Raw genomic sequence first — 13,477 nt, 5'->3', positions numbered from 1 at the left:
ACCTTGCATCCCACTTGGTCTTTGGCTTCTTGTGTATTTTGAATTAGGGTGTCTCCTTATTCGTCACAGCCAGCTCCTTTTAATAATTTGTTGACAAGGAATTTTCAAGGAAATGAACTTTTTCACAGAAACCAATATTTGAGAAACGTGAACATCTCGCAGTGGTGCCCACTCTTTTTGTTTTCTATACAAAAAAAAAAAATAGCACAATTGCTTCATTCCATTTTTATTTTGTAATCTCCGCTATATTTGCCTCTCAGATGTTGAATTGCATTCAAATGAGAAGACCAAATATTGGGCAAGAAGCGCCGACTATCAAACACTTGGACCGGAGCCGAAAAACTATTTTCAGCCTGAATTTGGCCGAAAACTTAATTAAAGACAAAGTTCGGTACACCCCTAATCACAATGCCTGCACGTTCCATGCTAAGTATTGTGTATAGCCCAGTTATGCAGCTCTGGCCGCTATTAAGACCAGCCCCCTATTCTGCACAGCCAGATGTTCCATAACACAAGGGATGTTTGGAAGTTATAAAACAATTTAGAGAACTGATTTGCGAGCACCGCCAGAACCGCTGGCCAGGTGCGTGGGATGCAAGTCCTTCATAGATTGGATTTGGGTGCAAATTGCCTTTGGAACAGTTATGCATTATTTACACGTACTGTAGCAATAATGCATTATTACAGGAGCACGCACCTATGCCCTCTTATGTAAATACCCAAGTGCTTAAGAATTCAGAGATCAAGGAACATGAAATGGCTCAGATCCCACCTAACAAAACGGGTAGGATCCTTCAGCTAGCTTCAAGAAATCTAATTCTTCAAGAGATGCCATGATATGCCATACCATAAGAATGCCTAAAAAACACAAAATATTGTCCTGTATAATATAGTATAGCATAATATACCATACTGTTGTGGAGCCTATCCCAGAGCATGGTATAGCCTGGACTGATATACCATATCATAGCATAAGATTGCACAAAGAAACATTGCATACCGTACCATAGCATATTAACAGCATAAGATACCATACTGTGAAGATGCTTATCCCAGGACATAGCACACCAAGACATAACATGAACTGACATACCATAGCATACGGAAACATAACGTACTGTACCACCATTGCATAGCATATAGCACAGTATAGCATAAGATACAATACTGTAATTCAGCCTATCCGAGGAAACATAACGTACTGTACCACCATTGCATAGCATATAGCACAGTATAGCATAAGATACAATACTGTAATTCAGCCTATCCGAGAGCATGGCATAACATACGATTGCATAAAGAAATATAGCATACCGTACCCTAGCATATCCTAGGGCACAGTATAGCATAAGATACCATACTATTCTGGAGCCTGCCTCACAGCATGGCATAACATGAACCGACATACCATAGCATGGAATCATATAACAAAACATTAAATGCCATTCTGTAGCATACCATAACATGACATACCATACAATAGCGTAGGGCCATACACCATTATACACCAGACCATTCCATAGTATATACTATAGTATTGTATACTATAATATAGCAGAAACACCATATTGCAGCTAAGATATCACAGAATACAATACTATTCCTCACATGTTATGTATCATCCAATATCATAACACAAACTCAATACCATTATGTAAGATCACACAACATAAGATACCATAACATTAGCATATCATATAGCAGAGCATAAGATGACGTGAGAAACAATACCATGGCATAGAATACCAAAATGTAACGCCATACAATAGCACAGGATCGCATGGTATACCATACTATTCCAAAGCATATCCTATAACATTGCACAATGTAACAATGCATGGAACCCTGTGCCATACCAATTTGACAACAGTTCGTAGTCCAGCCCGCCAGTTCTTCTATTTGGCCAATTACATTGAGTGTCCATTGACATGTCCCAGCACGCCGAAGTACCACTCCAGCAATTGCCCACAGGCATGGGCGGCCCCAGGCATGGGCTTGAGAGGGCTGAAGCCCTCCCACTTTGAGGAAGCAGACATCCCTCTGCTTTGACACCCAGCCTGGGGCTCAGACAGCAAGAACCTGTCCAATTTCTCTCCCCGGAGAGCAGTTTATTTACTCACTTTTAAACTTAAACACTTCTCTCTGATGAGAAAAGAGTCATTAACATGACTTGCAGCAGAAAACTTGCAGAGGCCACAAGCCTGCCAAGCGATATCAATAGACCCTCTATGTTGAAATGTTGAAGCTAAAGGCTTGACTCCCGGGCTCACCTTTTAGGAGGCTTATGCCTCTAATAATTAGCATTAACTAAATAGCCTGTGAGTTGCAGAGGCATAGATAGGGTAGGGCCTGAGCGGTCCGGAGGAAAACGGGTAAACAAGCATTGGCAATGCCAACAGTTTGGCCTTTTGTATACGCATGGGAAAGGCACTTGCCAGGCACTACCGTAGTGGTATTAACTGGACATTGATGGTAGAAAGTGCAAATTGGTGTGAGTACCTGGTTATCTAACAGCAGTGCCTGGCAAATTCCTAATACTTGTACAGAGGCCAAAACTGTTGGCTTTACCAATGCTTGTTTAATGCTGTTGCCATCCAAGATCAGATTTCAGTACAACACATTTTTAGTGGTAGCTGCAGTTGGACCAGCATTTCAACATTTCAGGAAACTGATTACAATGACGCTTTTGACAATCCTTACCACCATTCTACCAACACACAGTTGCTGGAGCCATGCAGCCGAGTCAACGACACGCAGTCGGTAGCTATTATGCTCCAAGGATACAATAGTTCAAAGTGTGTATTTTAAAAGTCCAAAAAACCTATACATACTTTACCTACTTCATACTTTCCCAGAGGACAATATGTTTATGAAATCTTTTTTCCCTGACCAAAAAAAAGAAATTGTCCGGGTTATGGGGTACTTTATAAGTATTTCACACCACTGGTAAAGTATTTTGTAGTTTTGCTGGGGCCGTTTATGACTTCAGTCCTACCCCCTTGGAGTGCTTTCAGAGCCTGGCTTTTTTTAGCGAAGACATTCTGTCTTCCCAGATATCCGATTAATTAATCCAGGAAAAGCCTAGGTGATTGAAACTTCAAATTGAATGAGAAATACCCACTGGCCGAGCTAAATTACTTGTATTTTTAAGATTTTAACCTCAAGCACATAGCCAGATGCATGCTGTAAAGTCAACGCTTGGACTTCATTGGAGGGTCTGCCTTCCTAGAACCTAGCTCCGCCTCAAAAGGGGTTTTGCTTCTATGAGAAGCCACAGCGTCTCTTTTGCCATCTTGTTCATGTGGGGGTTGTGAGTTGAAGGCAATACCAATTCGGTCCTAACTTGATCCAGCTTGGTTTCATTCACAATTGCAACTTTCAAAGTTATTTCTGTTCCACTTGATTTTAAATTTTCACAAAACACAGCAGTGTATTCATTGTATTGGCTTATCAAAGGCCACATTTCCAACATCTGTAGATTTCATTATCACAACTCTTTTTAACGTAAAGGAAAATAGACATAAACACCAGCAGAAAATACAAGCTAAAATTATTTTTTTGTCCATTTTATAATGCTGTGGTTTTCACCTCGGATTGAGCAGTGAACAGTCCTCCATTTTAATGAGAGCTGCAGGATATGTTCTGGTACTTGGAAGTATTTATCTCGGGCCTTGTCAGTTATATTTGTATTTTAGAGGAGTCGCAAACATTGCAACTTTACTTGCATATATGTATGTGTGTTTCGGATGCTGTGCGCAGACCGCAGCTCATATGACTTTTTTTTTAAACTGATGCTTTTTTCTTTCTGTGTATACGTTTTTTTCAATGTAGGATTCCCTACAGACTGAGATTTCCTTGTAGATTATTCCCAGAAACATGCTGGATACCCTGGACCTTCGTGTTTGTCCTCTCATGGTATCCACTCTATTGCAGGTCAGTAACTCAATCAGCATAACACGCCTTCACCTCGAAAAAGGTGACTTGCTTCGCACATAACTGTGCCGAACCTGCAATGATGGCAAACATTCAAATCCTAATAACGGAAACCAAAGGAGAAGTAGAAGCGCTGCAGCACCACTTTGAAATGAGAGAATCTTCTTTCACGGGACTGGTAATAAATAACACGTTCTGGCAGATTTGGGAATAAAGATGAGAAAATGTAAGCCAAGTTTAGGGTCAGCGTTAAACCTATTTCTCACTGTTTTTATGGAAGTTGGACACACTTTAATGTACAGTGGACGACGCTGAAGGACTTTCCTCATTAAAGAACAGCTGATTGAGACTGTATCCCTTTCTTATGCAAAAGAACTGGGGGCTAAAAGTCTCTAGCAGACCATACAGTGGGTGCTTCAAATAATGAGTGCAAACGACATGAGCAGGAATTGATGCTAAATTCATATTCACACCTCAGGAAGGGTGCTTGGCCAATCGGGTGGCTGGAACAGCGGGCGAGAACACAGTGCACCACCTGCTGTTTCTAGCCACTCGAGGCCCTTTCCCGGGTGGCGCCATATTGATTGTGGGGAGGCAACAAGGAGCCTCTCTGTTTCCTCCACACATCTCCAACCTCCCCATCACCTCCCCTTGACCCCCCCAAAACAAACCTTAACCTTTTCCCACCTACCTGCCCCCCACCCCACTTAACTGCTGAACCCGAGCTTTCTGCTCTGATCCTGGCACTCCTCCCGACCTGCCACCACAAACTGCCATCTTGTTTATATTGATTATTTATTTACAGGAAATTAGCCTTGCGCAATATGCACGCAGCCCATTTAATAAGAATGAAACCATTCGCACCCCGGATGTACCCCAGGTTGGGAATGGCTATCACCCCCCTTGTTTGGGGGCGGACAGGGCCGGTAACTGCCCACCTCCCTGGCCGAGGCTCGCACTGGAAGGCTGTTCCCAGCCAAGTCAACCCTCCCCCGGATGCAGGGGTGGTTTCCATAACATAACAGTGAGGAAAGCCTCCACTGCACAGTATGGTGCCATCTAACTGCATCTTTCCTCACTGTCCTTGTAGGAAGAGGTGCAAATCGGGCCAGACAAGGGAACACAAAGTTGTACGCCTCTAAGTTGGAGACGTACCGGGCAGGAATCCAGAATCGATCCTACCCCAGAGGGGGATGGTGGCATTTGATGTTTCTTAATGTGTGTATATAGCATCCAGAATGCCTGCTGTTTTTGTCTGTGTGTATCCTTAAAATGTGTGCTTTGTATAGAATAGGGATTGCAAATGGTTGTACTAGATGGCTCATTTTAGGTGTTGCTATATTCATTGTGTGGTTAATGTGGAGTCTTTCCGAGTCCTTTATTTTGTTGGTTAATTTTTAAAATCAAAATGAGAAGAGAATAATGAAACTCGATATTTTGTTTTGCCTTCCTTGTCTCCTAGTTCACTACGCACATGACAAACTGGATGACTTTATCGATGTTATCAACCTGCAGCTGCAGCCTCTGTTTATGCATATCAGAAAAGGAATGTCTGAAGATGATGGGAGGAGACATTATGCTCTGGTAAGGGCCGCAGGTGGAAACGAACTATCACGTAGTCTCCGAAATATAAATTCCACGATGGGTAGAAACCTGCATCAAGCTGTGAGAGATCATAATCGGCACAGTTTCTTGCTCGTTAACTATTTTCTGTTTGTAAAAATATACGTTTCTTTTCCATCTGAAAAACGAAATCTCCATACATGTTTCTCTTGCTATTCTGTTGAGGGAGAGTGGAACATTACTAGAGTCAATTGGAACTGTTTGCGTATACCTCCGGAATCTGTTCTTTTGCATTACACTTTGGCTCGTTCACGAGACTGTGTAGGTTTGCAGGGATTGGGATGTTTGTACCAAATGTACGTCCTGGTTTGGCTGCCCTGCGCTGTTTCTGTCGGAAGTCATTTTTTGGTCTGGCATGTTTAATTCGTTTTTTGTGTTTCACATTGTGGCTAGGTTTCTTTGGGCCAGGAAGTACATTGGTGATGGCCGGACGTCTTCCTACTAACACTAGTGATAATGATGTTTGCAAACACTAACTTGCACACACGTTTGCTATTTTTAATATATTTTCTGGAAATGCATGGACTTTTGTTATGTTGGGCCATTTGACTGGTACATTTGCAACTGAAAGGCCACATAAAGCTCCAGTTACATGCGCAAAAGTGTGTCCCTTTAAAGTAATATAAGTGTCAAGAAATAAAACTGCCTTGGCCAAAATATTATTACGGTGAAGTGTGCGCTTTTGGATTCGTGTAAGCCAGGATACATAGTAATTTGTTTTGTGGGTTCCTTCCTGCAAAGCATTCATCAAACAGGTTTTTTGCCTTAACCTTACCGTTTTAGGCAGCCTCTGATGGGCTGAATACCCCTCACACGCCACACACTATCTGTGGTCCCCCCTCCACACCCCAGAGCCATACCTAGGGGGGATGGGGGGGGGGGGGGAAAGAGTACACATTTGCATTTAGTACTCGGGTTTGCCAAACTGCTGTTTTCTGCACAACTGGCAAGCCACGGGTCTTGTTACTTTTGGATTTCTGTTCACCTTGCAACTATTTGTAGAGTAAATATCTGTAATTACTCCTGCATTGGAAGTGTGGGAATGGTAAAGGCTTGCTGTGTAGGGCTAAAGGAAGTACAGTGGAAAAAGGTGGAGTAGGCAAATTGGCCATTAAACGGGGGCTTTACTCCAGCATCAAAGTCAACGGGCATTGTCTCCTCTTGGTGAAGGAATGCCTCCCTGCATGGGATCTTAACATTGTGACCAAGCCATTTTAGCAATGGGGTGTACGTTCTTTTTCTGGGGCAGTGCTTATGGGCAGAGATGCGGTCACAGTGGTGTGTGTGGAGGGAATGTATTTGTAGGTATACCAAGTAAGTTTCAATGGCCTCTTTTTCACAAAGTGCGAAAATGATGCTGTAAACACGCAAACACTTCTAGTCTTAAATGCTTACTTTCAGAGAGTATTGTGTATGTGCAGAGTTATCAGTTGTTCACTGTCAGATGGATTGGATCATTCAGTCCCGGTTTTTGCCTTGCATTCTGGGAATTTGCAGAGCTTTGTTTGTAATTGTCAAGCATAAAAATAGTAAAGCAAGGATGGTGGACTACCTGCACCTGATGTGGCGCGAAGAGTTCCGCTAAGGTCATTCCCATATGATTGCTTCAGGAATACATTTGATATTCCTGTTCTTTCTAAGGTAAATATGCTGCATATCCACTTTGACTTAGGTCTTAGTCTTACTTCATGCAATTTTAATTACTTTCTGGTCTGGTTTTATTTATTTTTGGGGTGAAATTGCACCTGCAGGAATTACTACCCACACCAGAGGCATCTAAAAAATCGTAATGGCTTTGGCAATTTGGTCTTCCAGGAATACCACTTGATGTGTATTTAACATATTGTATTCCATTCATTTCCACCCCAGATTAATGGTGGCATTAGATGGTGTGTAGTATGATTCCTACCTGTACGGTTTAAAAAGGAAATCGACGCACAAAGGGCACTTTCGAACCCTTTTATGTATTGCATGTAAAAGGTGGTGAGAGGGTGGGCACTAGAGATCTCCTTTTCAATGTCCCCAACACAAGGTAGTTGTTTTTATTGTACTGCAGGGTAGTGCTTGCAGTACCTTATGTACAGTAAAACAACCTTCTAACAGTTCTCAGGACATTATAGAACGTGTGTGTTCCATGTAGGCACAGATGTATTGCCATGTAATATTTTGCAGTGGCAATGATGATGTGGGTGCGCACCATCATCATTTAAGTGTTCTGCAGTAGAAGGGTTGGCATATACAGTGAACATGGGCATCCTGAAAGTGCTTTTCAGTGGAAATGCAGCACTATATTGAGTGCGCAACAACATGAACGTGCTTAACAATGGAAATTCTGTCATATATTATGGTCTCGGACATCAGGAAAATGTTGTAAAAAGATCCTGTGTATTGTCGGTGACCTGGTCTCGATTGGGGTTTTTCATGCGTTACCCTAATTGTGATTGTGCTGCAGAAAATTACAATTTCCATCAATTATTTATTTAAAAAACAGGGGATGCCCCCTGATTGCTTCATATATTACTCATCGGTCTCCACTTCGCTTAAATAATGTATATGGCTGGTGCCCTCCTGAGGAGACTCACCCCAACTGCCTTTACAACAGTGTAGAAGGACACAACAGTGTCAACTGCACACATTCTAAAACAGGAATGATGTTAGAATGAACAGGTGAAGTGCACACATCCACCGTACAAATGCAAAATGTGGAAAGAGATGGCGGAATGCTGCTAAAAGACGTTCACGCATCCTACCGTGTTCTGAGATTTCATGGTTGGCCCTTGCGCCATCACAATTGTACCTTTACCGACTGTGCCATTCATACTCGTACTTCCTGCCCGCTGCCTGGTAAACAGTGGGGTGATGTCACATGGCCTTGATGTGGGCTTCACAGTACTAATCTTGCACTCATGCACCCAGCCTCATATTCTCATTGGTTCCATCAACATCTGAGGTAAGGGCTAGCATTGACACATGGCACTCTATAATTTGGGTTCAACAATGTACTTTTATTTAGTGTTTCTCGTCAGGGAAGCAGTTGGTGTAAACTGCTGATGGGGGAGGGGTGAGGACTGAGGCAGTAACTAGTAATGATGTACTTCCAGAAAACACAGTTGGGTATATGGCAACTAAAAAGTGGGGCTTTTCAGGTGTTTCACATCTATGAAGACCATTTAAATATTCGATTAGTTAACCTAGTCTTAAGCGTCCTTTTCTTGACACATCCTAATCGACAAAATGATCACGTTTGTTGCCAATAGAAACGTTCTCAAAGAAAGTATCGAAGGATATCCTTGTGCCTCTCCACACTCCAAAATTTGGATACTTTCTTTGAATATCTAAACAACATAGACAAACGGATCCAATTCACGAGAGAAATTTCTTATGACACTATCACCTTCTTGGATGTTTCCATCAAAAAAGAGACCACGTGTTACAGCACTTCAATCTTCCATAAACCTACTGATCGCAACAACCTTCTACATCGTCTTGAGTTTTCACCAGCCCAGTTTACTCATAAATCTCCCATATAGTCAACTCCTAAGGGTTAAGAAGATTGTCAGCGACCCCAATGATTGTTTAGCCCAACAACAGATTATGAAAGAGAAGTTTTTAGCCCAGGGCTATAAACAAGCAGAACTGGACACAGCATCAGCTAGGGTCAACAGCCTGACACGAGAGACCTTGTTATCTACCCAAAATCCTATAAAAAAGAGAGAACTTAAAACACCTGTCTTTGTATCAAAATTCTCTATCCAGAGCAACAGAATTAAGAAGACCATCAGTAAGCACTGGGGGATCTTTAAAAATGACATCAGAGTACAAAATGTATTCACAGAATTACCGGTGTTTGCTTACCAACGTAGCAGGAATCTGAGAGATGAACTTGTACACACGACCACCCCTTAAGGAACCGATAACCCAACGGACGGGTACATACCCCTGTCTGAACTGTACTAACTGCAACTTAGTTATCAAGGGAGATTCCATTAACCATCCCAGAACAGGGAAAAAGATTTTGCTTAAAAACTATGGAACCTGTGACAGCACCAACATAATTTATGGCATTAAATGCCCGTGTGGAAAATTCTATGTGGGCCAATCCACAAGAATGGCCAAAACAAGGTAGAATGATCATCGTTCATGTATTCGTAATGCTAACATCAACTCTGCTGTAGCACGGCACTGGTTGGATAATGGACATAATTTGACTCAGATTAGATTTGTGGTTTTAGAGGTACTCACAAGAAACAACCCACATGAAGACCTTAAACAGTGGTTGAATCGCAGGGAGCCATTCTGGATTGACAAACTTGGGAGTCTGGTTCCCAATGGGATTAACGAGGAGATTAATTATCATGGTTTTCTTTAATTTTGTAATCTCTTTGCCTTCAAGGTATAATTTCTAGCAACTATTTACTGTGATATATCTTATGTGTTATGGACTTAGACCACCCCGCTGTGTTTCCTGGACTTCGGTCTGGGACCCAAGGTGCCGTCTGGCGACGACACCATTACAGTGGGTTGGTACTTGCAGCATGACTCATGCATCTGATTTCTCCTATGATTTTTCCTATGACTACATAAAATAGCTGTCATGATCTCTGCTTCCAAAAGGTCAGGGTTTTCCCAACTCCCTTGGAAGCAGATCCATAACCCAGGTTCCGAGTGCCAACCAGTCCCAATTGGGACCTTTTGGACCCAGTCCTGGCGCCAGTGGCACCAGGCTCATAAATATGCCCAGTCCCAGCGCTGGAAGCGCCGGGCTCATAATGCTTGGGTGGACTTACCTGCAGCAGACCATGCTGCTTACCTGCCTGCCAGTTGAGCCTCTGATCCTCTTCTGTTTGGAACTACTTTTCCTGTTGGGTGGGGCAGGAGCCACTCCCTAGATTCAGAACACTGGAACTCTTCTGGAAAGCAGGAACTCTTTTCTTACCTAGGCGTGGCTGTGGAAGGAGACACCTAAGCACTACAGGAGGCTATTTAAACCACACCCGATGGATGAATCTTGCTTTGCGTTATTCTGCATCCTCTGCAGCAGAACGCTCATCGTGTCTTCTGCATCTGATCCTGGGCCTAAGGAAAAAGGCTTACCATCCTGAATCCAGTCTTCAGCAACACCTATAAAGACAAGAAAGAACAGGTTAGCATTACTGTCTTCAGTGACAGCTCTTCACTTACCTGGTCCATCGGCTGTCATCAACGCCTCGCGCTGCATTCCGGCATCTGAAAGACAAAGGCTTACCTACTCTTCGTGCGCTCCGGAGGTCTTCACACTGCATTCCGGCATCTGAAAGACAAGCTTACCAACTCTTCGCACGCTCCGGAGGCCTTCGGCGCTGCATCCCGCATCTGAAAGACAAAACAAGGTGCGTTTAAAGACATTGGGGAACTTTAATACTCACGTGTCATTACTCCTTTCCACATCTAACCCAGTGGGTATTCCGGCACCCTGCAGCCGCTCCGAACTTGTACCTGCAAAATAAAAAGACAGTTAGAGCGCATCGTGAAGCAGGCAACAAGCGCTTACTTACGTGCTTCCAGGCGCTTCTATTCATCACACGGGCTCCATCTTCAACTCACTTCAGCCCGTCATCCGCCATCGCCGGAACCCTGCAAAACAAGAAACATCATTACTAAAGACATTAGAATTACTCGAAACTTACCATTCGTGCAGTAAACGACAGACAGCAGTCCTCTGAAGTCAAGAGGCCTGCTCCCCTTATCCAGTGAAGAAACTGGTTACAGCACCCTGCCCCGAGGCAGATGGAGAGCACGGCGTTCACTTACCTAAGGTGAGAGCGTTAACCTTTGGGGTTCTACAGGAGAAGCGAAAGGGAAGAAGAGAGAGACATTCAATAACCCAGTTCCTTAATCCCATATTTTCTATCTGCAGACATCTTACTCTTCAAGTCAGACATACAGTGCACAGAGGTCCAGCCCAAAGAGCCAGCCGTGTATTAGACATCACCTTTGCAGATACGGTATACGCCCAGTCAAGACCGGCGCCTCTACGGGAATCAGGTGAGCGTTACAATAGCCTCAGATGCCGCCGTTTGATGACATGATCCAGTGTGTGTATGTGTGTAGATATATATAGATATATATAGATATAGATATAGATAGATATAGATAGATATATATATATGGATGTTATTACTATGTATTCACTTTGCAACTTTCTTTTATTAGCCCAGCATTCTTTAGGGCTCTTTTTTTTTGTATTTGCTATTTCTCTTTTATGACTCTTATCTTCTTTCACTAGTTCCACCCCTGTTACTTTGTCTTGCATTGGAGTATTTCTTTTATCTCTATGCTTTCAGTTTCCTTGTTTTTACATTTTGTGTTTCCACAATTCTTGACATATTCCAATTAAGGCGTATAATTAGTTTATAGCTCTAAATAATCACTTAGAAACCTATTTGCTGTCATTTGTCCCAGAGCGCGCGCCTCATTAGGCCGCGATCACGTGGTTTATTAAAGGAGCGTTGTCTGGGCAACGCTCCGACGCGAACAACGCAGTTACACGCCGGCAAGCGAGAGGAACAGTCCGACTCCTCGCTGGTCTCATGGTAAGCTCCCCTGATGTTATGACACGCACTGCTTACACGGATCCCACCCGGGTTCCTTACAATGTCTCTCTTACATTTCAGCTTATCTGCGCCTTGGCGCTGATTTTGTTCGGGCAGCTTTCTGCCCACCACTTGGTTCTGGTTCTCCAAGCCACTGTCCATGCAAGCATTCTGCCATTTTCTCAGGTAAACGCGTTCTGCATTTCTTGTCATCGCTAACCTCATTACTTACAGACTTCTTATTGCTCATTCTTTCTCTTTTTCTATTTTTTCTTTTATGTATCAACCAATCTTTCTATCACTACAATGATTGGAATGTTTATATTTTTTTGCGAATGTGTATTGTGATACACTTTCTTTTGGATGTTATGTAAATATACTTGTTAACTACAGACTTGCCCTGACGAAGGATTTGTAAATCCGAAATGCATTGGCAAAAGATTGTTTTGGTCTGACATAAAATGCTATTGGCTTTTTTCTTCCTCACTAATAAGATATTAGTGACGCCTCATACCAAGAGACGTATTTTTTCACAAAACCAGTGATTGATAAAAATCTTTATGAAATACCACTGAACTTTCATTATTATCATTATTTTTTGAATATGTAAACCATTTTACTTTGGAGTCTATCAAGCTTTGTAGAGTTTACATAGCTTACATACCCTGATTGGGTCTTCTAAGAGCGACTGTGTGACCTTGCATCCCACTTGGTCTTTGGCTTCTTGTGTATTTTTGAATTAGGGTGTCTCCTTATTCGTCACAGCCAGCTCCTTTTTATAATTTGACAACAAGGAACCTTCAGAGCAACAAAACTTCTACACAGAAACAATTATTTGAGAAATGTGAATATCGTATAGTGGTGCCCACTCTTTTTGCTTTTTGCTTCTACCTCTTGTCAGGATGGAGAATTCAGTTAGCTCGCCTTTCCTCACTAGCAGTGTTCCAGGTAGGATTTTGGCATGCGAGTATAGTACTCCCAATTTTTAAATTGGAGAGTAAATCCAATTTCAAGGGAGTAAAAATGAGTTTCCTCCTTTGCAAGAGAGTCAAAAGTGTCTGACAACTATCCAATTTGTGTGTAAAATTAAACCTTCAAGAACATTAGTGACTAAGAATTTGTAGGTGCGTTGTAACCAGCTTCATCTTCATTATACTTGGACAACAAAACTCTGTTAAGAACGACTACATATGCCAGCTAGTTACATCATAAATCAAGTCCCTCACTCTACCAGCATCACTTCTCTGGCCTACTGTTGCTGCCTGGCACTACCTGCTTGACAGCCACTCCTAGTTTGTGCTCCCTTCCTCCTTCCCTTTGCTACTTGCTTTCCCCCCGTCTCTCACTTT

The 13,477-nt window shown here is 42.6% G+C and overlaps 1 protein-coding gene across 4 annotated transcripts in view; it reads left to right on the top strand.

Annotated features, from left to right (window-relative positions):
• The window catches only part of NSMCE1 (NSE1 homolog, SMC5-SMC6 complex component), a 395,968-nt gene that overhangs the window by 84,016 nt on the left and 298,475 nt on the right, over window positions 1–13,477 (top strand). For all 4 annotated transcript variants that reach the window (XM_069647182.1, XM_069647181.1, XM_069647183.1 and 1 more), the window contains one exon: window positions 5,396–5,517. In XM_069647182.1, the coding sequence (XP_069503283.1) occupies window positions 5,396–5,517 (122 nt within the window). The remainder of the gene's footprint in view (window positions 1–5,395; window positions 5,518–13,477) is intronic.

This window comes from Ambystoma mexicanum, chromosome 2q, assembly GCF_040938575.1.
Source record: "Ambystoma mexicanum isolate Mex_15411 chromosome 2q, UKY_AmexF1_1, whole genome shotgun sequence".
Classification (NCBI taxonomy): Eukaryota; Metazoa; Chordata; class Amphibia; order Caudata; family Ambystomatidae; genus Ambystoma; species Ambystoma mexicanum.
Note: the sequence above shows the minus strand (reverse complement) of the source record. Positions and strands in the feature narration are given on the sequence as shown.